Below are 27,295 nucleotides of genomic sequence, written 5' to 3' on the forward strand. Positions count from 1 at the left end.
ATCAAGAGATTTTTCCTCCTCCTCTTCCCCCTACTTAACAGCTCTTGACTTTGTGTGGCCCCTCTATGCCAGTATATTGTTTGTGCTTTCTGTAAGACCCTACTTTAAAGTATGACATGTTTATGTAAGAGGCGTTGATGGCTAACACAGGCTTCGGCTCAGTAGGGCATTTGGGATGGTGTCACAGAGGAATGCTCTCCCCTGATTTATGAGCATGTTATAGTTATTCAGGTGGAGTGGCAGGACCTGGCAGTAAGCACCATCATACAGATCAAATGTGTTTTAAGTTCATAGATCAGGCTGAAGCACTGCCAATCGCCACAGGGTTGTGGCAGCGACAACTAAGCCCTCTATTTTTTTAAAAAAGCAGTCTCTGAAGACAAGGAGCTGCCGTCCTCCTTAAGCCTTACTATCCAAAATCTTGCACTGTTCTTATGAATACTGTTCTGCAATTTGAGCACGGCATATGTGCAGATTCAGACAGATGCTTATGCTAGCCTACAAGTTTTGACGTATTACAACATTCTTTTCGTAAGACAAGTCTGATGCACTTGACTGTTTCCAGGTATTACTTTAGCTACTTGAAGAAAGTCCTTCAACTCTGCCGCTTATCATCTGCTTTATTTAAAACAGGTACAAGTTGAAGAGATGTTCTTTAGAGGCATGTGACTAAATTTTTCATGTTTATAAACCCATTCACTCTATACTGTGCTCCCCTATAGAAAACAAGCTTTGAAGCATCGCCTGCTTCCCCAGCAGCCAAGCCCCATGCCCAGTGTTTGGCTAGATCCTTTCTACTCAAGGGTTTGGGTTTTTTTTAACATCTTCAGCTGTCAATGAAATAAGTTCCCCTCATTTCCTTTATGTGAATAGCTTTGCAGCTTGTTCACATCTGCAGTTTGCACCTTTAAGAGGCATTCAGCTTTATTTTTTCCTTCCGCTGATATTGTCAGTTTGGCAACATAATTCTGTATACCTGTTCTCATATAAAAGCCTATGCTGAATTAACACACCTCCCATGAAGTAACAGGAGTGCAAGTCCTTCATGTTTTTGTAAGAAGGGGAGAAAAAAAGCAGGAAAACAAGTTCTCCTCAGCATTTCTCATACTAAAACTCCTGGACTTGTTTAAGTGAAGCCATTTAGGATACAACCTGTTTCTATGAGAAATGTATAATGACTTTACTCCTAAAAGTCTGTTTAATTATTATGTGATCTTTATGCTTCTGCTGTCACAGAGCTAGTGAAGAGGTTGCCTTGCATGTATTGTTTAAAGTTAGGGAGTTATTCATCTCTACAGAGAGCATACAAGTGATATAACACATCATGAAGAAGCCTTCATTAATTTTTGCTGTCTCGACCAACTCAAAAGACCTATCCTCTTTCCATGAAGAACTGCCCTCCGCCACCCCCCTGCCACACACACAATTAGGGTCAATAAACAGACTCAGAATTCAGCTAAAAAGACCCAGCCAGAAATAACTTGATGTATAATTCTGTACATAGCAGTTACATATGCTAATAACCAGCCTGTAGCACATGACTTCAGCCATTCCACCCAGGTTTCCAGACAAGCAGTTCATGTTTACACAAATAAAGGATGATTAACTTCCACACAGATACCACTCTGGCAACAGAGGGAAATGCCAACATAGTCAAAACCTGACAGAACCAATCTACTTTAAACAGACTCATAATGCAAGACACAGGAGAAGAACCAAAATGTCAGCACATTGCAGCATCCTTGATTGCTCTTCTGTGAGACCTTCAGCTGTTATAGAGCAGATTTTGGAAATTACTTTTAACTTCCTTTTCACCAACTACAACTCCAGAACAATAAATCGAGCCTCAAGGGTCAGTTATACGCATTATAAGCATAATAAAAGGCAACAGAATCTGATACTCTATCTTCTCATACTCAAAAAAAACCCAAACCCACAACCCCATAAAATAACCCTCAGCCCAGACATACTGCCATTTTATCCTTCAGAAATGATGATGTATATGTTGATTATCATTTTAAGATAAAAGTACCTTTTAGATGCCCACTGCTGCTCTGCAAAAAACTCCACATGAATGGAGTTCTCTTCAGTTAGTGCACCTTCCACAAGCCTCAGTCTCCTCTACCACTCTTCCCAGAAGGCTGCTGTACCTCTCCCTTCCCCCCCCCGACTGCCTTTCCCTGCCTTGGCCACAGCAATCCTGCCCAAGTGCCCACACCTGCAGCCAGCTCGGCCAGGGAGGCTGGGGCTGCACTCAGGCACAGCGCTCTCGTACCCCACAAAACATAACTCATGGAGCAGCTTGGTGTCACCTCTTTGCAAAGAGCACTCAACCAAATTTCTGTTCCCTGATCTGTCCATTCTCCTTTACAGTTATAGTCCCGGGCTTAGAACTGATTGTGATATGAAACACCAAGTCTGGGCACTGCCACAGACTGGTTTCCAGGTGGAGAAGGTTCAGGTGAACCTAATCTGTGAGACATTTGGGAGAGGAGAATAAAAGGAGTCACCTGTAACTTGGTTAATTGCAAGGAACATCCCCTACTATAGGACAGGACTAATTTACTATTCCTGCTGTCTTTGCTCAATGCACAATGACCATAGACAATGGAAAAGCCAACAATGTAGTTTGTTGGGTTTGAGGTTTCTTTTAGTCTGTTTAGGACTTTGCACATGAGCACAGAAAATACAAATCTACATTAAGTTGGTCCTCTTTTTTTGAAGCAATAAGCTCAGGGGTAATGATGCTCCAGGTTTGCTACTAGTGTCCTTTGACCTTGCTACTTTTTTGTACCAGTACTATCTGTGATACAAGTTAGGTGAATGACTAAAAATGTAAATGTGCAAAATACAAGTTTGATGATGACCCCAAAATATTCTACTGGAAACAAGATATTAACTGTTAAAGCCAAATCCTCTTCTTCTCCTCCCTGCAAACAAAAAAGTCAAGAGATGCAAAACTTAGAAATACATTGTGTTGTGGGGGCTAGTGCACCAACGTGCACTACACTGGTTATGCTGGGATGAGCGAAGGCTTCCCTAGATTCATCCTGCTTTTATTTCATTTGCAGAGATTTGAAATGCCAATGAAAAGCCAGGTTTGAGTCTGCCAATGAAAAGCCAGGTTTGAGTCCCTGCAATTGGAATCTTCTAAATATTATTTACCAACAGAGTAAAAGAGTAATCAAAGATTAGAGGTTAACAAGAGTCTATTTTCTTGAAGAAATACAGAATTCCAATGTTATTTGCATTCTAGAAGTTCTTCAAAAGAGTCATGTTTGGAGTTACACAACTTTTTTCCTTGCAAATTTTTGTGATAATTCTTGGAGAAGTCTAAGCTAGTGAAAAGAACAACACAAACTATTTTAATTAGCTACCATTAAAGAAAATCCTTAAAACCAGACAAACAATTTAACTGCAGTTATGATGGCACTGAAAAGTTACTATGGACAATCTTGTAGCTGAAATGGGGTTAAAAAAAATGAAAGGACTGTTAACTACATGTAGTTGCATTATTGGCTTTGCAATTGTTGTTTCATCCCAGTGCGTGCCTAGATCTACTCTATGCCAGATTGACTGCTTACAAAGCAAGCTCCATTAGAAAGTTCTCCATTTATCTGGAATTCAAGGCACTATGAATTGCACAGGAAAAAAATACACTTTGAGAATAGTTTTATTTATCTTTTTAACTTCAAAATATTACCCCAGACACATACTGGTTGGCATTGACCTCCAGTGGTCTCTAGTCTCGTGATTAGAGTAGAGCTGTGCCAGACCAAGTTGCTCAGAGCTTGTCCAGTCAAATTCTGAGTATCTCCAAGGACAGAGATGCCACCTCCTCTCTGGGCCCCTGCTCCAAAGCCTAGCATGCTCTTTGGGAATATTTTTTCTAGTATTTACTTGGAATTTCCCTTGCTCCAACCTGGGCCTCTTGCCTGTCATCCTGACCGAGACAAGTCTGATTCCGTCTTCCATGCAACCTCCTGGTAGGTGGCTGTGGACAGTGAGAGAGAGCACGTCTCCATGCTGAACAAGCACAATTCTCTCCTCGTGTATCACACGCTGCAGCTCCTCATCTTGGTGGTCTGTTCTGGTATGACAGTGTCTTTCTTTTAAAGGGGAGACCAAAAATGGACAAAATGCTTCAGAGATGCCGTCTCTCATGATGCTGTGCAGAGGGGAATAACCATTCCTTTTGATCTGCTGGACCTGCTAATTGAGCTCAGGATGTTGCACTGAAGATAAAGTGACTGACTGAGAACTATTTGTATGGGCAACTCTATCTGTAAAAGTGGCCAGAGAAATAAAATGTCTGTACAAATCATTGTGTTCAAGTATTAGGTTATATAATTGGAGAGTACATACACAACATTAATGGATGTTTCCATATATTTCTAATAATTAATGGGTGTGCAAAATTCATGGATTTTAAAATGAAATTGTATCCCCAAGGCTGAGGTTCATGCAATCAAACATTCATCTTCCTCTTTTTTTCTTAGCATGAAAGCGAATACAATAGTCTGTGTGGCACATCAGGCAGCAGTTATCATCAAAATATCCTTGGGCCATGTCCTGGTTTGAGGCACTTCTTTGTTAAACGATCTCAGTGTATTATTCAGGTTACGTTACACCAGCTTTTAAAGAGATCTAGAAGCTGAATGATTTGGAGAGGCTTCATGAGCTGGTTCCTCAGGCAGGACTCAAAACTGATCTCTACGAGTTCCACTCACGTTCACCAGAGGGTGCTTTTGTGGTACAAGGCCAGGCTGTGTAAACCTGGCTGGCAATCCCATTTTGGGTCCAAGCTGTGGGAAAGGAAATAAAAGTTTCCTTTTTTCATCTACTTAAATGCTTTTAGCTCCTTTCAGATTTGTCATAACAACAATACGTTTAAGGAATAATTTAATGCTGGCTTAAACCTGTGTTAAGTACAGACTGCTAAAAATGCCTTTCTCAATTTGATACAATACACTGACACATTGCACCTTTCTGTATCTGTTTCATTCCCTTATGGTGGATGAAATTCAAAAGTATTTCACAAAGTAATAGCTAGCCCCAAGTGAGGCAGCTAAACCTACAAGTCTGGATGTACCATGAATATGATGTAGCCAAAGCTAATTAATTGCTCTATATCCATCATCATTCTGCCATTACAAAGTTCCTTCCATTTCCTCTCAAGGGCTTTTTTCCTTCACTCTATACCATTTCTGACTTCTTTCCACTGATGGCCAATGCTCTAAGGCTCTCTTACACGAACCTAGGCTTCTTCCCCAGGCTTACTGGCATCATTTCCATGCATGCTCGTCTGAATTGAACGCAAGTCCTCAATGCCTTCTGGACATGGCTCTGTACAAGTTTGCTGCTCCTGCTTCACTCTCCAAGACCTGTTCTGAAGTCAGCAGAGACAGGAGCAAGGTGCTGTAACTACCTTCTCTTGGTATCTCCTCTCTTCCTGTTTCAGTGGAGGGATGACTAGGTATGGAGCAGACTTGAACCTTCCTCATGTCCTGCTCCTTTCCGAGCAAAGGTCTAGGCACACCCGCAGAGAGGCACCACACTAACTGGCAGCTGGCACTGTCTGTCTCCCAGCAGCAGGGCATTAATAACCATTAACAAAATGCTATACAGTTCCAACATGATCTCAGTGGTATTAACTTCTGTCATTCCTGTATCAGCACTAGTGAATGACTGTTTTTCTTTTTTTTTCTTTAAAACTTACCTTTGAAATATTCCATAGTGTTAAAACCAACAGTGGCTACTTAGAATAGCTGTTATTTTCCAATTTTGAAAACGAACTATCAGTTATTGGTAGTGACTATGTTGAGTGACAGCTGAATTTATTTCATTCATAATTTTTTACCGAGCTTTAAAAAAAATGAACCAAAGCAAAGCCTTCATAGTCTTCATACCCAACAGACTTGTGAGCAGCTTTTGAGAGGTACTAAGGATTTGCCATCTATTACAGAAAATAGGTGCAAGAGATTTGGGAGTTTTCTGAAACTGAAAGTTTATGAGCAAATTGCTCTGAACTGGTGTATTATAGCAAATCTGCTACTGCTTTCAGGACTATGAAATAGAAGCATCTTTTCTCAGCTCAAACTAGTAACCAGAGCACAAGCAATTTTTTTTAAACGGTATACCCACAAAGACTCTTACAATCGTACAGTATCTAGGTATGCATTGCTTCCCAGCTCAAAACAAAATAAATGCCAACACTATAAACAGATGAGATAAGGTCTGTAGGGAGAGTTAGTATCATTTATTAGAGTAATAAAGATAACTGGAACAAGATACAATTTTCCATGTATTCAACCACATCTACTTTCTTTGATAACTAATAGGAAAACACCTGTTGAATTTCACTGTGATGATTCAGGGTCAATCAATATGCCTTAAGACGATTTGAAAGATTACTGGATTTTCAAGACTGTCCTTTTCTTTTTTGTAGTTACAGATTCAGAAGGTTGTATTTCCATTGACTATACACTTTGTTATTTACTAGCAAACTCCAAGATATGAGATATGCCTAATCCAAATTCAGGTTAAGTGCAGTTACATCCCCCTATCTCCTACAATGCTTTAAGATGTCCACTTTATCACAGTGAAATCTTTGGTTCCAGAAAATGGGATGGGGTCATCAGATAAATGTTTGCATGGCAAACTAGTTCTGCCCATCTCCAGGTCTATACTCATGCCTAACAGCTATCACATTCAATAGGTACGGGGAGTAGATGGGCAAGACCAGAGGGAATGAGAATGCTTTGTACTCCCATGCAATGTATCAGCCATATGACGCAGTTGTTTCTCCAACTTGGGTTCAATGTGTTTTGGTTTTTTTTAAAAAAGCTTTACCTCTCCAAAAAACCCAAGATGTTCATGTGATGTAGACCTTCAATTGAAAATTGAAAGAGGATACAGAAGATTTGCCACTTTTGGTTCCTGTGGGTAGAGCAGCTGGTACCAGTGGAATAAAGGCAAGGATAAACCCATCTTCTCTGTGAATGACATGGCAACAAGGGATACTGCCACCAAAAGCAAAGTCTGCTCTGTACCAGCTCAGTACAAAGGAGCTCCATCACAAGGAGCATTTCAGGGTGAGTGAGCTGAGAGCAGCGCACAGACACTGCAGTCGTGTGGAAGCAGATGACAGGAGGGAAAGGATGCAACATTTGGAATTCTTTAGCCCTGTTGCAGACCTCCTGAGAAAGTGTATGCTTCAGGTTCGATCAGGTCTTAGAGACCAAGCAGTTAACCAGCCAGCAGCACCTCTGAGAGAGGCAAATCTGCATCCCTGTGGAAATGGCAGAAGACTGATTAATTTAATCCCATGCCCTTTCTCAGAAAAGACACTAATAGATAGTGAGGGGCAAAATGTGTACAAATGTACCAGTGTCTTCTTCCTTCTTTGGCAGAGAAAAGGAGGAGCAGATTTCACATGTCCACCCCTCCCCTGGTCACAGCAGTCGGCAGAAGTAGGGGGGAGAAGGGGCTTTCTGCAAAGCCTGTGCCTTTGAGGCAGCAGAATGGCATGGGCTCAGTTTTACGACTCTTGGCCCCAACACAATTTACCATTTACAAACTAATCCTCCTCCGTTCGAGAGCACAAGGCCTGCTAAAGCTCTCATGTCCACTTCTCTGATTCTTCATTGTCCACACTAACAGAGAGAAGCCGAAGACCTAATCGGTGTGTAATTCAATCGCTGTCCAGGCTGTGTCACAGCACAATGCTCTGCTTGTAGTGCCACGGGTTAAGTCAGCCAGCTACTGTTATGCACCACAGCAGGTGTGAAGAATGTCACTCGGTCTAACTGTATCTTACCACTCTGTCAAGGTCCGTTTCTGAAACTACTTTCACTCACCACTTAACGATTGTTTTTCCTACTGGCAGCAAGCTAATTGTCAGCTGTATGGTAAAAAGGCACTTTCAGTATTTTTGACCCTGAACTGGGAATTCCTGCACAGCGTAACATGGGCCTCATACAAAGTAAAACTCTCTGTTCTCCAGATCCCCAAAACGTGGATGCCAGCTAAAAAGCTTTTGATTTTTTTAGTCTTAATCCAGCAATTAATAAGTTATGACTTACTACACCGAAAGTGCTTCACTCTGTTGTTCTTCACCAGACAGCACATTGGACATTGCCACACACCTTTTGAGAATGGCTTAAATCCACAAAGCTCCTTGGTACCTAGTTACATTTAAATCAGCAAGAGACAAGCATTTCAAAAAATTCTTATCCAAATGCAGGTGGTTAAAAATCTCTGGAAAACAAAATTAGATGTACTACCACACTTCAATACAGATCTCAGGCCAAACTGAGAATTGGGTTGTTTTTTAAAGAAATTTACTACTCCAAAAGGGGTAGAAACTTGCACTTCCGTTTCCTCTTGAGTCATATCATGGTGCAAGGAAGCTGAGGAAGAGAAGAACAGAGGAAGAAGGCAGGGCAGCACTTGCCACTTCATTGCCAGGGAAGCAGCAACGGGTGTGTGTATCACCCAGCCATGATACAGGGCAGATAAGGAGACAGTGGGGAACTATTGCTGATGAACCCACAGCAGCAGGAGTGAACTGTAATTTACTGTAAGTGGCAAAAACACAGGGACAGTAACTAGGAGCACATCAGAGGATGTCTTCCCATCGCACAGATGTACATCACGCACTTTTAATAGTCATGTGTGATGTTTCTTTCCATATATAACAGTGACATGTCCAAGGGATGTGAGCACAGAATGAGAACAGAAACCCCCAATTTCTAATGCATCTATTTTCTCAACAGCCTTGAGAATTTCATTCATGTAGAGTTTCTGATGCTATTTCTCTAATTCCTTAATTTTCATGCAGAAGCAATACAAATAGGAGGAATATCTCACGGAAGAGCTACACTGGGACAGAACTTGTACAGGCCTGTACCAGCAAGAGTTGTTCTTCATCTGAAAGAACAAACAACTGAAGTCGGCTGGATAACCTGACCAATCCAAGACAAGGATAAACCAAAATGCAAACTATCTCCCTGTCATCACATAGATGATCTTAAATCAATATATTTGGCTGTCTAGAGTATTTCTATGTAATTCTATACAAGAATTATGGTTACCAACCTTACTTCATTCTGTAAAGGGATGAAATACTTTGCCATACTTTCAAATCCTGAGAAGGCAGCGAGGAGATGAAGAAAGATGATCCATCTTCTTACCACTTGCTACAGAAAAGGTCATAATATTCATTATTCAAAATATGAATTGAACATCTGTATTTACAACATTTAACAAGTCTTGCTTAATGCTGAAGCCAAGCTGCTCATTTCACCCATACTCGTCTACTGTCATCACTGACGGCTGAGTTCCAAACATGGCCAGACACCAGTTTACATGGCAGGGGTCACGAGACATTCTTGCATCCTGAATCAGGACTTAGAAATGCCATGTGCCAAGCCTTAGAAGCATGCAGAGCATTTGCAACTGAGCACCTGCAGAAATCCCATTTCCTGACAGAGAGGCCTGCAATATTCATGTTTTTCTTCTGCTTTTAGGCCATGCTGCAACGAAATGTGGCCGGAATTATCCTTTTATAGCTACACAGGGAAATGTCCTTGCTTAGCATTTAGCCCTACTTATGGAGGTTCAGTGGGAACTTGGCCGAAGCAATCAGCAAAGAGACACAGAATGAAAAGCCTGGCTGATGGGATATGACCGAAACCATGCGCAGGGTAGGGATACAAAATGGACGTGCAGGTTATCAGAGAAACTGGGAGGACTCTGGTAACTTTAGTGAATATAGATAGGTAAGAGGAGAGGAACCTAAGGAGTCACATTAAATTTGGTGTTAATGCTGACAGTGGCATATGCAGACACAGCCAAAAGAGGGACCAGTGCATGTTCATGGAAAGGGAGGCCAGGAGGGCTATTGCTGGCAGCATGTGAATAATCAGAGCGCACAGGACTGCACAGAGATCTCTCCCAGGTCAGTGAGAACAGTTCAAGGGGAATAAATTGAAGGCAGGCTGGAAAGGACTTCGAAGGGGCTGGTTGTGAGGCCAGCAATGGGAACGACTGAACATTGTAAGACTCCCTGCTCTGCAAGACACTCCCAGAGTACCTCCTGCTGCAGGTCAGCGTTGCCCTTACTCTACGCTGCCTTCTTCCCTTTGAAGGCCATGATTCCCTTACCCCAAGAAACCTACATCCTTGTCCCATCCCTTCACTCTAACCCTGCGTTGCTGCTGCTTTACCTCTGACAGGGGCTATCAGAACCCCCTCCTCAAACTCTGGCTGCCAACTCCCAACCATCTGCACCTCTGCATGCCCCTACATTGCCTCCTCACCCTCCATTTCCCTGACATTGTCCCCTGTGGCTGCTTCATAACCCCTGATTGTCTCTGCTTTTGTTTTCTTCCCTCGCTGCTGGCTTTGGCAGTGTGAGTGTGAAGCCCAAGCTATCATATGTAGCAGACTATAAGCCTGTACACTGTTCTGCGCCTAATCTCACTTTTGCCAGGCTGCTCATTGGAGCTTTAAACCAATGACACTAAACAACTGTGAAACGCTACCAGCCCTCAATATTTCTCACACACCATCATGTACCTATATCATATCTTCAACTGACAATACAGGTTTGGCAGTTTAGAGACCAACCATTTGTCATGGCCCTGCTGGTCCTTAGTGGTCCCTCAGCCTCATTTTGGGAACCATCATCCATCACGGTGCTGTGTAGGCTCAGTGCATGCAGAGCGACAGCCACTATTTCCCATGTCCACAAGGAAATGCTAGAACTTTTGTCTGCTAAATGTTGGGTATAAAAATCAGGTCTCTGTGGCACACTCCCTTTTCCTTCCTTCCTGCTGATCAGCTCTTCCTCTGGGTACTTCAGGGGACCTACCCCCTTCTCTTGGCCATGACAGTGTACATTCAAACAGCTGCTAGGGCTGGATGAAGCACCTGCTCTGGGCAACAGCAGCTGGAGTTCATTTTGGGTCCAAAGGGCCGAGGCCAAGCAGGCTGACTGTGTGTGCACTAATCCAGTATCATCACCAACTCCACCAACAACAGGTGCCTCTTTGAAGAGGGAGGGAAAAACTATTTGGGGAGGAACCAGAGCTTTATAAAGGACATAATGGGCCAAGTCCTCAGCTGGTAGATGCTCAGTTAAAGCTTGTACTCTCTTGAAGTTATATGAGTAATGCTCACATACACCAGTAAAAGATTGGGCCCACTCTCGGTGCTGCTTCTCTTTTCTTTTTGGTTTTCCTAAGGATTTTTCACCTCCTCTCTTTGCTCTGCACTGACCTTCCTTTAAAAAAAGAAAAGAAACCTTCCTGTCCCTTGCTTCAGACCAAACAGCTGAAAATCACAAGCTACATATACTGGACTTCAACATCCTCCTCTACATAGGTAATGCAATCTTACTGTTGCCTGACATGTCCCTCAGTCCTGCTTGAGTCCTGGAGTTCAGATCATGAGCAGGCATTAACAGGAACAAGGGCGATCCCATTCCGGAACAAATCAAATCAAACCCTGTCAACGTCCCTTAAGAGAAGTCTTTCAGCACAAGCATCATAAGAATTGCCATGCACTTGCTCAGGCCAGTGGTCCACATGGCTCAGTGCATTATTTCAATGTATGACCACTATAAAATGACAAGGGCAGAGTGCAAAAAAACCCCAACCATGCCAGACACAGCTATTGGCCAAATTGGTTTCAAGGGAAATTTTCTTCTTATCTCATTTTGCTAGAAGTTGGTTTATGACATAAACCATATGCATAAAATGCATATATGCATTGGATCATAAACCAATTTTTTTAAGTCCCTCTTAGTGTATTCCTGATAAATGTTTGTATTAATGAAAGCGTCTATGTTTTTTCTTTTCTGAGTCCTGCCATTCTGAGCTTCAAAGGTCTGTTCCACAAATCTGGTCTCACTCCTTGCAGTTTCTCTTGTGCCTGTTTCTAGAGAACCTGGAAGCTCTCTGGAGCCTGAGAATGGAGCTGGATTCACAAAGGCGGCACCACAGAGCACTGCCAAAACCACTCTGCTCACACAACATGAGTAAAAGCAGGCTTTCCAAATTCCTGATGATGCACTATTAGAGGAAAACATGACCTTGCTAAAAGCTGCTCACGTGAACCGGTCACGACCTTCATAATTTTGTATTCCAAAATTTATTGTCCTGAACTGTACACCTTTTAGTTCATGACTTTCCCAGATTTAGATTTAAGTCACTTTCCCCTTGGGAACATGTCTCAGCTGGGTTATATTACAAAAAGAAGCAAAGTGGAGACAATTGAAGGAGCAGAGCTGGTGGTGAGAATAGCAGTCTCCGATCCATAACAATTACTGGCATCTCACCCACAAGTAGACACAAGTGTAAATTGTACTGTGTTGGCTTGCCCATTTAAATAAGTCTCCAAGAATTTCCTTTGACAAACACAGGCTAGACAACACCATTTCCTCACCAATGAAGAGACATTCACACAACCACACAGGAACGTCCAGTGCTAGAAACATATTCTCAGCTGCTGCAGACTCACGGATTCCTTTTGAGGCTTTAACCGCAGTTCCAAAATTGGAAAACATCAAAGCATGTATAAACATACAAAGAAGGCAATATTGCAAACTTATGCATCAGTTTTGTCCACATATATGCCTGAGGGAATCACATGGCAATTACCACTTTGCACACTTAATACTGAGCAGTATGGATACCTATATGTTACTGCCCTTCACAGCAAAAGCAATAAAACAATCCTAGCATCTGACAGGCACAGAGCTCTTCTAACCCTCTGAATCCTCTCTGCAGCTTGCTGTCACTGGGCACATTTCACGCAGGCCAGCTGCACAGGATTTATTCAACCAGTTTTGGAGTATCAAAGCTAACTTTTTTTTTGTCTTTGCCCCAGGCAGGCGCTTGGTATGCAGGACTTAAATCAGAGAACAAAATGTTCTGTGAAATTTGTAAATACTCAGCACAGTAATTTCTAAATTCTAAAAAAGACAGCAACTGGAGCTAGCAGTTAAAAGATCATAATGTAAAGCATTTCACTGCATCACTGTGAGTAATGCCACTGTGTCCTAAAGTCCAGAACAAATAACTTCCCAAGATTATCAATTAATGGTGCTAATTGCCTTAAGTGGCAGGAGCGAAACACACTCTGAGTTACACCTCATAATTCCAATGAAATCAGGAGAATGCCCAATTTAGCAAGACGCACAGATGCTGAAATTGAAAATAATTTGTTTGATCCTTGAAAACTGGCAAAAAAGACTGCCTGGGACATACTTCCACAAAAAGACTACAATCTAACACCTACGACTGTAAGATGTTTATGATGTATTTAAAGCTATTTAAATGGAATTAGGCAGAAAACGATACTGAAAGAGATACCCTAGGGAATCACGACACTTACACTATGAAGGGTAATATGTAGATGGCCTATAAGAGGTGTTTTGAGCAGAAAGCAGCAATAAAGGGCCATTTGTGACTGGAACTAGAAGAGGAATTACTTCATCAGAATTTAGCAGGGCCTTTGAGGTTTATGATGTTTGAGTGAAATTATCCACTTCTGTTTTGTCTGATTCACCACCACTGAATACACATTAATAGAAAATTTAAAACAAACATCTAGCTGATGAATGTTCACATTAAAGTTTCACATAAAGAACCTTTTCATATTTTTTTTTCTCAAGCAGTTTCATTTAAACTTTGAAAGGATTCTTTTTCAAACAAAAGCTGTGAAAAGTTTGCCGACAACACCAAGCTGTGTGGACCAGTCGACACCCTAGAGGGAAGGTATGCCATCCACAGGGACTTGGACAGGCTGGAGAGATGGGCCTGTGCGAACCTCATGAAGTTCAACAAGGCCAAGTGCAAGGTCCTGCACCTGGGTCAGGGCAATCCCAAGCACAAATATAGGCTGGGTGGAGAATGGATTGAGAGCAGCCCTGAGGAGAAGGACTTGGGGGTGTTGGTTGATGAGAAACTCAACATGAGCTGGCAATGTGCACTCACAGCCCAGGCAGCCAACCATATCCTGGGCTGCATCAAAAGAAGTGTGGCCAGCAGGTCAAAGGAGGTGATTCTGCCCCTCTACTCTGCTCGCATGAGACCACACCTAGAATACTGCGTCCAGCTCTGGAGCCTTCAACATAAGAAGGACATGGACCTGCTGGAGCGCGTCCAAAGGAGGGCCACAAGGATGATCTGAGGGCTGGAGCACCTCTCCTATGAAGACAGGCTGAGAGTTGGGGTTGTTCAGCCTGGAAAAGAGAAGTCTCTGGGGAGACCTTAGAGCAGCTTTCCAGTATCTGAAGGAGGCCTACAAGAAGGCTGGAGAGGGACTTTTTACAAGGGCATGTAGTGATAGGACAAGGGGTAATGGCTTCAAACTGGAAGAGGGAAGATTTAGAATAGATACTAGGAAAAAAATTTTCACTATGAGGATGATGAGGCAGTGGAACAAACTGCCCAGGGAAGCTGTGGAGGCCCCATCCCTGGAAGTGCTCAAGGCCAGGTTGGATGGGCTTTGAGGTGTCCCTGCCCATGGCAGGAGAGTTGGAACTTGATGATCTTGAAGGTCCCTTCCAACCTAAATCATTCGATGATTCTATGAAAAGGGTTTTTCACATTATTTTTTAATATGAAAGCTAAAACATTTAGAATCATTTCCTCTTTACCTGCAAACATTTCACACGCCTCTCACCACATCTGTGGCTTTCATTTCTTCTCTCTCAAGCCAAGTAGCAAATGGCATCAGTCAAACCATTTAACTCCCAGGAGTAACTGTACTTCGGACCCAGGTGCTCGTGGTACTATCAGGGACTCTACGAGCATTGATTATCAGCAGCATACAGCAGCAGGACAATAAGTGGTTTCCGGATCTTCGTCCCATGCCTGCAGTTTACTTCTGCTAGACCAAATACTCTGAGTATGTACAGAGTGTATCTGCTCAGGCTCACCTCGAAGAGGCAAGTCTGATGCTCCCTTAAGGGCTATCTGGAGCACAGAATGCACCTACCAAAGTTTACACTGCCTGGAAGGCATTACCTGCAGTCATTGATTTCAGATGGCACAGACCGTACAAAAAAAAGGCACTGCCTTTTTCAACACGTCAAGTCTTATTTTCTTTTTTGTTCAAAAGTAAGTACAGATTCTTATGCACAGCTGTGGAAAGGCAGGTAGAACAGAAAGGCAAGGTAGACAAATTATGACAGACTTTAGGCAGTTTGTGATTGCCCAACCCCCTTATGCAACATGTTGCCTGGGGTGCGCCACATATTTTCAGAAATTCCGCAGAATCTCCTTAAATTTGCTCCAGTGCTGAGACCCAGTGGCTTCAACCTGCAATAAGTGACTGGACTTACAATGCAGTGTGGACAGATTACAAGGATGAGCCTTACGTTTGCTGGCCTGTGCTTTTTTAAATGTGGCTTGAAATAACAATTGCAAGGCAGATGAACCCTGCCAATTTATTCTGACTTACTCCTAAGCACAGCCTCTTTAAAAAAATCAGACGGGCAGTATCAGCCAGTACCACTTGAAATTAATAGTCTACCTACAGCTTAAGTGTATTTATAAGAGAAGAAATGGAGATTGAAGAGCCAAATATGCTGCTGACTAGGCTGAAGCTTGCTCAGCCTGGTTGCCAGCCCTCTGCAGCCACCAGGCAGAGAGGCAGGGAGCACAGTTACCCGCCAGGGCTCCAGCTCCCCTTGCTGCCTCTCTGCCCAAGCCAAACCGCGGGCTTCCTGAGCACTGGCAGAAGTAGGGTTCTTAAAGACACAGATGAGATGAGAAGCCTAGTTGGCACACCTAACAATTTTGTAAATACAAGGAGAAAAGACTAGGGGAGAACAACTCAGTGTAGGTGAATCGTCAATGTTTTAAATTGTATTGGAAACAGTGATACATGCTTGAGAGAAAATAGCAATATATGGCTCCTAGACACAAGTTAGTGGTGGCCACAATGCAGTTTTACCTGCAGCCCCAGCATTAAGAAGTCTACGCACATGTACACAGTCACACACACTCAAACACGGCTACATGCAGCTTGACTTGTAGCTGAAGGTGTCAAACATAAACCAGGTTGAGGCAGGACAACAGTCACAGCCAAGAGTCTACCTATGCAGTTAGCTGAGATGTAGTTACATCTTCTAGGTTTGATTGCAGAGCTCACACACACACACAGACCCCAAACCTGCTGTTGGCATGGAGCTTTCTCGCGGGCCCATAGAAGGGAGGGTGGGAGCAAAGGGAGAGGATGAGTCTGCACGAGCACTCTGGTTGTGGCAGCAGCTGGAAAGAGCCTGGAGGGTGAGAGAGAAGGGAGCAGGAGCTATGCAGGCAGGATGTGCCCTGAACACCAAAGTCACAGGACAGCTCTGAGCAGAGCCACAGAGGCTTCCTGCTGCACTGCAGGGCACTGGGCCTCTCCAGGCCCCTGCAGCACCCTGCTGAGAAGGAGCTGAGGCTGCCTGTCTCCTCACAGCATTACCTGAAGCAAACTCTCTGCTACTGGATAGGTCCCATAGTAAAAGCAAGCGTTAATCACAGATCATCTAATTTAAGCACTGCAGAGAAGAAAATTAGGAAACCCTTCTATACCTGTTCTGTGACACAAGGTTAAAGATAAGCTTTGCTTACATTTCAGAAACTCTTATGAGCTTGTCTTCTATGTTTGTTTTAGACACGGCACAGACATGCCCACAGGCTGTGGGCATATTCTGTTTGAAAGACAGATTTCAATCAGGAAAGTTTCAAAGAACGCTATATATATCACAATGGTTTATATTAGCCATTGTTTGGAAAGCTCCTTAAGGAAAAACTTACTTGCAAAAGAAGAAAGACAAATGAGCAAACATCTCAATATCTGTGCTGTGCAGACTGGTGTCAGGGAAGCCTGTGGAACTGAACTGCCCAAGATAAAAGTTACATCAGAGGCACAAAGTGTCGCAACTTCATCAGGCTACTGATGCAAAGTAGGAAAACTGAATGAAGGCAAAAAAGACATGGCTGCTTCCAACACAACTGAAGAACATCCTCAAACATCTCAACTGGCCTTAAACTCTGCAGTAATGGATGTTTTGCAAAGACAAAAACATCATTGAGCGGAAGAAAATCTTTTACTCTCTAGAAAAGGAAAGTATTGGAGAACTACGCTTTGGAGTATTTGAAGCGAGTGCCAAAAAAAGGCACTTCAAAAATTACTTCCAAAATCAAAATTAATCCAAGTATTTTACAAACAGGATTCAATTATGATACCTCATTTTAATAAACTGAATATAGATAAAATATGCATAGATACAGCACTGCATAGTAAATTTCAGTACCGATAAGTCCCCAAAATAGGCTCCTGCTCTGATACCAACAAGATTCAGACTCTGACTTCAAAGGGACTAGGGTTTTACTTTTGGGAAATCCTCTTGTATCACTAAAACATGCTGATTTCACAGCACTTCAACAAACTGGACCTTTCCACTTTCTCAGTGACATACAGGCAAAAAGCATTTTCCAGAACGTCCACTTCACAGCCTGGTCACAGTGCTATTGTCACCCCAGGGCCATTTCATGTTTTGCTGATAACTGCTTTTACTGCGAGACAGTTAAAAAAAGTTATTTTTCTATGCTTACTTAAGCAGTAACCTGCCAAATTTCAGGCTGCTTTTTTAACTTTATGAGTCACACAGTGCAAAAAGGCCACAAAGCAACCCATAAGTCTTGCTGGCTTTTCCTGCATGGAAAAAGTGAAATAAAAAAGAGTGGGATCAGACAAAATAGTGAAATGAAGCACCTGTTGAGGATGGAAGAGCGTACAAAAAGATGGGTTAAGTGACTTCGAGTCCAATAAAAGCAATTGTGAATTCATGGGTGTTCATATGAATCATTCTCCATTTCCTTCCAGAGAGCTTAGGTTTCACTTAATTATGAAACAAACTCATGAATGAAGAAGGCTAATTCACAGGCACACATATCATACATTTATTTATTTATTTATTACTTTTTCCTCACATAGCCCTCTGTTTTCATCATAGCTATTGATGGGCACTGAATGATCACATAAGAAAAAAGTTTGGCAGCATTAGATATGCTATTTGCAAAGCGCATGAAAAATCTGTCACAGCTAGAAAGAAGCTTACAGATGATAGCTGGAAAGAAGCAACAGCCACAACTCTTGCTGCCTGTGGTTAAAGAACAAATATCAACTCTGGATTACAAAGTGCATCTTAAAAAGCCTAACTTGAAGTGAGAGAGAATCAAGGTAGAAAATGGCCAGATACAACTAAATGTTTGCAAAGTAGTCTCAGCAGGAAAGATATTTTCAGATGATTGCCAAAGCCCACTGACAGTAACAGCCCTCTCTGCTGCACTCTGCCAAAGAATAAAAAGAAATGAGGGGTGGGGGTGGGTGTAGGAGAGTGTATAGGGGTGTGGGGGAGTGCATATGAGACCCTATTTTACTGGAATTTTATTTGCAGTTCTGCATACCACGATGTGGTTGTTTGGCTTCTCACTTTGCCATGCACTTTCAACACTCTTTAAAATGTGTTGTACCAAAATCTTGCCAAATCACAGAAATTAATAAAGACATCTTTAATCAAAGCACATGCCTAAAATTACGCATTTAAGTAATCCCAGATTATGGGAATAAACAGGGTCAATCCTGTCACCAATCCTATTTACAGATGTCACCCACCCTTTTTGCACGTAACTATCTGCTCTTGCTTTCCCTCGGTCAAGAGCACTCTGTGTCCAACACTCTTCACCCCATTTTCATTGAGGAAATCTGTAAAGTGCCTTCATACTTCAGGATTCAGTGAGAATAAGGATCTAATGGAGATTCACTTGTATCAAAGTAATATCCAGACAGTTACCCCACGTGGGTAATAACTTTTCCAAAGCATACAGTTTGGCAGACAGACACAAGACTTTACCCTTAAGTTTAGGAAAAAAAGCAACGTATCTTAAAAGCAACCCTACCTGATAGCTGGCAGCTGCGCTTACTCCATGCCATGCTGAAATGTTGTAACTAAGAAAGAAACTGAATGAAGTGCTTGCTCCCCAGCATACAGCATTTCTTGAAAACCAAGACTTGATATCACAAGTTTTTGGAATAGATGAGACTCTCCTGTATCTCCAGATACAACCAACATGTAACACCACGTCATTCTATGCAGCAAGAACCCCTACATTACTTTGTAATGGAATTTTTCCACAATACATTTGATTACAGTACAAATGATACGTACTTCCTTTAGTTCTATGAAGCACAAAGCAAAATAAATTGAACAGTGTTCTCATAAAAAGAGGGGTTAAAGAACACATGGAGATTAAGGAAATTTAGAGTCAGTTTTCAGATCAGGCCCATACATCATAGGTGGCCTTAAGAAATGTCTTTGCGTCTTAGTTCTCCATCAGTGAAATAACTGACTTCCAAGGACCAGAAGTCCACTAATACAGATACAAGCATCTATGAGCTGATATGCTCAAAAATTATTGTCCTGGATAGCCAACTAACAAAATACAACTATAAGCTTTTCCACAGAGGCACTAGCTAACTTGTTTTCTATTGTGATTTCACACTTCAAATTATTTGGACTGTCCACAGAAAGGAGGTCATAAAGTATACACACATGCAGACACCACACTTGCTCTTCCTCTTGTGAGGCTGTCAAAGGATTATTCTGGGATAACAGAACACTATTTTACTGGCTAAAACAAAGACAGTTGAAATGGAGGGAGCTAAAAGGTGACTGTTAGAAGTACATCTTCCCAGCAAAAGTCCCTAGTGCCTCAGCAAAAAAGAGGAACCTTATTGAGAACTTCAGAACAAGATGATATATTGTTGAACTGTCTTGCCAATTAATATATTGCAACTTAGGAATTTAGGTACTTACTTTGGCCTTGCAAACACTACAGATACAGTAGTTTTACTCAAATGCTTAAAATAAGCACATGCTTAAATGTTGGGGTTTTTTTCAAGTGAACTTAGCACACTGGTTTACATTTTATTTGACGAAACTTCTAATTTAACTTAACCACAGCATGAAGAATGAGGAGAATAAAAAAATGGACAATTACAGTAAACAAAGAGGGCTAAATAGCATACGAGGTGGAGGCACCAAACTAGAAGTACGTAAGTTTCTCATGAGCAATTTTCTCACAACTTTATGTGACCACTCTCAGATGATCTGCTCTGCGTGATCTGCTCTAGGTAGTCAGATCCAATAACAATTAAAGTGTGCAACGGAATAACAGAAGCATCCTGGGTTTGTGGGAAAGTGGTGTGATGTGCTAGAAAAATATTCCACAGAATGGCATGTAACATTAAGCTTACTAAACAGAAAGTCACTGAACAGAAAATTATCAAATTCAAAGGGTGTTGAGATTACTCATATTTCCACTCCACTGGCTTGAATTTATTAAAGGTAAATAAATGCTCAAGCAATAACATGCAGAGCTCCATCCATAGGGTAAAGCAGCTGAAAAAGTCAGAAAACTGTATTTTCAAGTTACTGTACAAACTGATTATTAAATTACTAAAATACTGAAGGTGGTTTAATCTGCCCAGATAGGACCAGCTCAACACAAACATTTTTAGCTCTAAATCAAAAAAACATAAAGGATTTAACCTGTAGCAAAGACATATACAGATAACACTGTTAAGTTCCCAGGATTTTTTCACAGATCGCTCCCTCCCCACGACTGCATCTGACTGCAAGCTCCCATCAGCTGCTCCGGCCTCGACCCTGCCACGCTGCGCTTTCGCACACCGCTCGCTATTTTTAAGAGATATTTAAGCGGGGGCGTCCCTGGCGACCGTCCCTCAAACAGGGCTTCCCGCCCTGGTAACCCCCGCCTGGCAGAGGGGACGTGCGCTGGGGCTGCGGGGCGAGGTGCCGCTCCGCTTCGTGGGCTGCCGCGGGCCGGCCCGCCACCTGCCCACCGGCGCACCGGCCCGCTATCCGCCGCGCAGGCCGGGCTGCGGCGGAGACCGCCGAGAGGGACGAGGCCGCGCAGGCAGCGCCCACGGGCACGCACGAAATGGCGGCGCTCGCCCGGCCGCCGCGGCCCCCCCGCTCTCCCCCGGCGAGGGCGGACGGCCCCACGCACCTCCCGTCGTGGCGGGCCGGGAGGGAGGCGGGCAGGGGGCGGCCCGGCGCCGCCGTGCGCTGCAAGGTGTGTCCCAGGTGCCCGGGCTATATCAGGCGGCGCGGCGGGGCGGCACGGTTGCCCCATGGCGGCGCCCGCCATGGCCGAGCCGCGCTCCAAGCGGCCCCGCGTCACGCTGCCCGCCTGTCCGGCTCACCGCCCGCTGCCCGGCAGCCGGGTGAGGCAGAGCTTCCCGCCCGCCGTGGAGGAAGGCCTCTGCGGTGTCACCGGCGCCCTGCTGGAGCTCGCCTACTGCCTGCAGGCGCTGGTAAGGCCGGGAGCGGGCGGGGAGGTCCCCGGGGGCGGCCGAGGGCGCAGCATGGGTCCCCCCTTGCCCTACCGGGGCAGCCGCCGGGCACCGAGACAGGTCCCGCCGGCGGTGTCGGGGGTTCCCGAGGGTTTTGGAGCAGGGCAGGGATGGAAGAGCGGTGCCCGCCCCGGTACTTGACCCAGCGGGATTTGGGTTCTCTCTTTGCCCCCAGAGCCCGCAGCGCTGCTGTCGGAGCCGGCTGCGTCGCCGCGCTGCTGCCGGCGCACTTACCCCGGGGTGGCTGCTGACAGGGCTGGAAAAACACTGGCGAAGGTCTGGAACAAGCGGGTGATGGACTGGGCATTTGTATCTTTTGGGTAATTCACATGCAGAGTTATGCCTGTGGAAAACAGGATGGAAACAGGGAATGCTAACAGATTTGGCATATAACCCTTGGGTGTGTTTTTCCCAAATTTTGTATGTACAATGTTTGTGAACATCGCTGTTACTGCTTTGCTCCACAAGCAGTAGCATTGGACGTGAATTAAAAAAGTTATCTCTGATGCTGTGTAACATGTGTGCCAAAATTGTGTCTGGCTATATATCAAATATTAAGGCAACATATATTAACAACGCCATTAAAATCAAAAACCAAAATGATCGATGCCATCCCTTCTGATGCCAAGCATCCTTTGAGAACCAACACAAGCTATATTCAGTATCTCCCCAAGATCCTTTGATCAAGCTTGGTGTCAAGTATTAGTCCAATAAAAATTTAAGTACGCAGTAAAACCGCTACTTGTTAAGCATGCGGATTAAAATAATACTAGTGATTGGCAGCTGGGTGGGATGGAGAGAACTCAATTAGAAATTGACTGGATAAATCAAACCTAGAAACGTGAACATCTTAGTTAATGATTGACATAAAAGATTTACCTTAACAGTTAAGCAGGTGCGGTAACTTGTGCTCTACTTGGAGTCTCGCAGCACACTTGCACTGAAAACTGGTTATAAAACACTGAATCTTGACTCTTCTGTCAACAGAAACATGAATGAATGACTTCAGGAAAAGGATTATGCAAATATTGCAATGAATGTTCTTAAAACATTCCAGTATGTACTTTCTTTTGAATGTTTATGGTCACACATGTGCATGTGTGCCACAGGTTTGGAGTATCCCAGATGGCCATAGACATACAAGAGAAAAACATAAACTTGTGTATATAACTTTTCTGCCTTTTTTTTTTTCTAAACACAGCAACACAGATGAAACACACATTTTATATTTAAGCGGGGTAATAGATGAAAGGAGGGAAGACAATAAGAAGCAGAAAAACTTATGAAATGCACATACTTGTTCCTTACTCCTCCTAGGCATGCTACAAGCCAACAGCTTGGTGTGCAGTACTCCAACCCAGACTACATCCAAGAGACAAAAGCTGTGCTGTATTACATATGCATGTTTAGGGAACCAGCAGATAGAGATGGTGTAGCTCCCTCAATTTGGTTCTCGGCATATTCCCAACTGCTGCCTCTCACTCTTCCCAACATTGAAGCTGTGCAGAGCAAATGCTGAAACTGGCTCTCCTTCGCTACCTTCTCTAATACATTCCCTTTATGGGACAGCAATGCCATGGATAAAATTCTTCTAATATAAGAGCTGATAGATCTATTAGAATAGTTAAATATTGAAGCAGCTAAAGTTGTTCCTTTCCCATACAGAGCAGAACAAGGCCTGCAGTGGGGTTAGGGTTGTAATACTTCTGGAGTATTCCTAGATGTGACCTACATAAAATATTAAAGGTGTATACAGTATAGTTCAGTAGCAGTATTCTTTATTTTGGAATAACATTATCCATAACGAAGCTGATAAATAGATGCAAAGTTGTGCTTGTTTTCTTTTTGGTATTTGCCTCATCTTTTGCATACCTTTGAAAGCTAACTTTCCACTGGAATACTGACCTGAAGGGATAAATCTCCTGTTCCCTGTGCTGGGACTATGTTTAAAAAGCAAATAAACAAAAAATCCACCACCACCACCACCCCCACAAAACACAACAACAAAACCAGGCGCACACACACACATACCCCCCACTCATAAATAAAATATTGAGGATGTCTGCTAGTAAGAGAGAACATCAGTACTAGTTACCTGTCCAGTATTAAAGGACAGAAGGCATTCTAATAGAAGTATAGGGGTTTTTCGTTTAAGACTGTAACTACTTCATTTATTACAAAAATTTGGATTAAGGTCTTCAGAGTGATTATGCTGGTAGAACAGTTTCCGTTGGAAGGGTCTCCTGATAAAGCCATGTTCTGCTACAAGTAAGTCCCATCTCCAGCAAATCTTAACACTCGTGTTTTGTGTGCTTAGGGTGAATATTTTGATCAGTCGCATGTGGCTCTACCAAATGTTTCGAAGTTCTTCTTGCATCAAGCTCTGGAAGAGAGAAAAGCTGCAGAGGCTTTAATGAAGTATCAGCAAGAAAGAGGAGGCCATTACTGTTCTAAAACCATCCAGGTGGGTAATAGTCAACAAGCTTTCAAGCAGCTGCAATCTGCAGTAATTACTCTAACTTCTTGCATTTTATTGTTGGTACTTCAGATGTCTGCATTCATCCACTATTAGATTCCCAGATACAATTTTCCTGTCATATTAGAGTACCTGGTTTTGTTCTTGATTGTGATGCCTAGAAACTGTCAAGACATGCAGTCCAAACTCTACGTGGTTGCTTTCTAGCCCAAAAGAATATGAACAATAGTCCCCTTCTTCACTCAGCTGGAGACTGCTGTTTCCAGTGTGCTGTAATGGATTATGAGACTCCTTAAACTGTGCTGAAGCAGCCCACTTGTGTCCTTCACATTGAAACTAAATAGAAGCCTAGAAGCCATGAGCACCTAAGAAAGATGGTAAGGAAGGAGGTAGGAGAAACATCCAGCCTGAGGCAGTAGGTGATCTGTTGGAACAGCAGCTCAAGATAGAATTTGGACTAGAGATCTGATTTAGGCTTGCTCGGGTACAAATGAATAACTCAAAGCTGTCAGGAAAAAAAAACACCTCATTTGTTGAAGACCAAGGGGCTGATTCTCCTCCACCAAATTAGTATTTTGTAAATAGTTAATAGAGAATGCTCCTCTTTGGCATAGCAGTTGTTAAACTGTAGAAAGTAAAACTAAAAAGTCCATCTTGAAAACCTTTCTAAATACTCAGTTTGAATCAGGGAAGACCTTATAGAAGCCTTCCAGTATTTAAAGGGGGCCTACAGGAAAGATGGGGAGGGACTCTTTATCAGGAAGTGTAGTGATAGGAGGAGGGGTAACAGTTTTAAACTGAAAGAGGGTAGGTTTAAACTAGATATTGGGAAGAAATTCTTTACTGCGAGGGTGGTAAGACACTGGAACAAATTGCCCAGGGAAGCTGTGGAGGCCCCATCCCTGGAAATGTTCAAGGCCAGGTTGGATGGAGCTTTGAGCAACCTGGTCTAGTGGCAGGTGTCCCTGCCCATGGCAGGGGGGTGGGAACTAGATGATCTTGAAGGTCCCTTCCAACCCAAACCATTCTATGATTCTATGGTAGGGTTTCCTGGTGTAAGAGGTTCCTCAGGTATTGCTGCTGCTATCTAAATACCTGTTCCTTGAAAAAATGCTTTTGCGTGTTTACAGCCATCCAACTCTGCAAAAAGCAACAGATGCTCCAAACTAGAAGTTGTTGCAAAATCCTAGCACATCTGTTTTAGAGTGCCAGGTAAGTTGCAGGAAACCATCAATGAACACACTAAGATGAGCTGTTCTTCTGAATAAATGTAATTCTGTCTTTATTTTTAGAAACCAAACTGTGAGTATGCAGTCGGTCTGATGAAAGCCCTGGAAGTAGCAATGGTACAGTGGAAAACTATGATACGATATTTTGAAGAGCTTTATGCCCTGAGTATTGAAAACGCAGACCCTCATAGCGCAAGCACTATCAAGAAACAATTTATCGGGCCCAAAATCCAGAAGATCAAAATGATGGGAGATCTACTGACCAATGCTCGCAGGCTTGACTGTTCCCAAGATGGCAGAAATAGTCTTGGGGATTATTTTATGGACCGGTTACAGAAAGAGTTCAGAACAGGCATAGAGCCAGAGTCTAGTCAGTGCTGCAGCCCCTGCCCGCCTCTCCAGCAGTGTACAGGAGCTGCAGAGGGTCTGAAGCGACCTCAGAGAGAATCTTCTCAGCACAGAAATGGCATAGGGCCAATATATGCAACCATACACTGCACTACCACACTGCCACAGTGTAATGATGGGACAGGAGCAAAAGTGAGGCAGGGCAGGGAGGGCCTTTAATGCTGTGGCTGTTGCAGCTATGGGGCAGCTCCTAAGGCAGACCTGTACAGAGGGTGGACTTGAGACCAGAACTCAGGAGATGTGATGCTGTGTCGCTCCTCCTGCTTTACACCTTGTTCCCTCATCCTCTGTTGAGCCACAGCTCAAAATCTAGCCTATAGCATTCTTTTGTTTAAATGATAGCAAGGTTGTAGTTATCTAGATTGTCAGCATTAGTCAGACTTTTAGCTATGCAATTCTTCCTAGAAGCCAAAAGCTTTTAAGCCTCCTTTCTGTCTTAAATGATCAATAGGATTAGTTAGTGCAAATTATTTTTAATGGTATATATATCTTTTATTAAAAATGAAATAAATTAAAATCCAACTTTAGTACAAGGAAACTTCTATGTGGGAGAAAATCCAAAGATTTAGTTTTATATTACTAAATATTTTATGTAACTAACAGGTATTTTACATTACTAGCAAGTATGCTAACAAACTTTTTTAAAAGACTTGTTATAAAACAAAGTTTTCTTGTCTTATTTCTATCACGGTAGCAATTTAAATAAGTAGCCTAATTAATTTACTTATCACCCAGCTATTTTTAGTGGTATATTTTTCCAAGATGAAGGATGCAAACATTTCCTCAACAGTGGAATAAAGCATTTTGCTGGTTTTTTTCTACAGTTGTGTGCCTAGTTGGCTTTTCTCATCCTCAGAAAGCAGATGAGAGAGAAATTAGGGGTTCTCATTAGATGTGATCTTTACAAGTTCTAGTGCATCTCTAGCTCTAGGGCTCGGTCCAGACTTAACCTAGGATGGTTGCTTTAATTACCATACAGACCCCTATTTCAGTTAGCTAAATTATGGTATTACTATGGTACTACTGCTATTTCTTGTATTCCCTACCTTGGCTCTCAGTAGAGGAATAAGATCCTAGTGAAAATGCAGCACACGTAACTAGAATTGTATCAGAGAGTGGCCACTCATGAGTTTTGCATTTCAATTCAGCCAGTGTTCAATTAGGGGGGCTATTAGCCCCACCACATCTAGGGCTTTTACTTTAGCCAGCTTGGTTAAAGTTCAGAGGTGTCCAAATTCCTTCCATTCATCTCCTATAGGGGAGCACCTCTCTCTCTGCACACTGGCTACCAAGGTCACCTAAGAAGAGCAACTGGCTAGATCAGCTGCCTGCAGCTAGCTTTTTTGTTTGTTATTACATACAAATCTTCTATGCAATTGAGGTTTGCTTCATTGAAAGACTGTCTCATGCTTTTATGTAATACTGTAAGTGATATGCCTATTATGCTTGAAAATAAACTCAGTTCAATGTTAAAAATGGCACTCTGTATCTACATTGTATTCCTCAGTTTACCACATAGGCATGCTAGCAGTCGTCTCCAAGAGATTTTGCACAGGTATACAAAACTGCAGCAGTACTTTTCTACTACAGAGAAAGTTGCACAAGTAGACCACAGAATGAAAATAAATGTCAGAAAACTGCACTAAGATAAGAACACTGCAAAATGAAACATTTTCAGCAAACTGACTTTTGTAGACAGCTGCAGTTAAGTAGCCATTTCTGCAAAATTGCATTA

General features: G+C 42.9%; 1 protein-coding gene and 1 long non-coding RNA gene across 2 annotated transcripts; one reads left to right on the forward strand and one right to left on the reverse strand.

Moving 5' to 3' along the window:
- Positions 1-9,146: 9,146 nt before the first annotated feature.
- LOC309673696 lies at positions 9,147-24,002 on the reverse strand. Its single transcript, XR_014269335.1, has 5 exons — positions 23,543-24,002; positions 22,327-22,421; positions 21,682-21,790; positions 16,113-16,297; positions 9,147-9,200 (listed from the first exon to the last, which is right to left on the reverse strand). It is a non-coding gene; the product is annotated as an uncharacterized lncRNA (long non-coding RNA).
- On the forward strand, positions 21,226-25,719 carry LOC309673695 (ferritin light chain-like; the record flags this gene model as incomplete). Its single annotated transcript, XM_082485548.1, has 3 exons — positions 21,226-21,408; positions 23,765-23,911; positions 25,216-25,719. 3 exons carry the CDS (start codon positions 21,226-21,228, stop codon positions 25,717-25,719), a joined length of 834 nt encoding a protein of 277 aa, XP_082341674.1.
- Between the last annotated feature and the right edge of the window lie 1,576 nt (positions 25,720-27,295).

This window comes from Vanellus vanellus (genome assembly GCF_965231255.1).
Source record: "Vanellus vanellus genome assembly, chromosome: 6".
Classification (NCBI taxonomy): Eukaryota; Metazoa; Chordata; class Aves; order Charadriiformes; family Charadriidae; genus Vanellus; species Vanellus vanellus.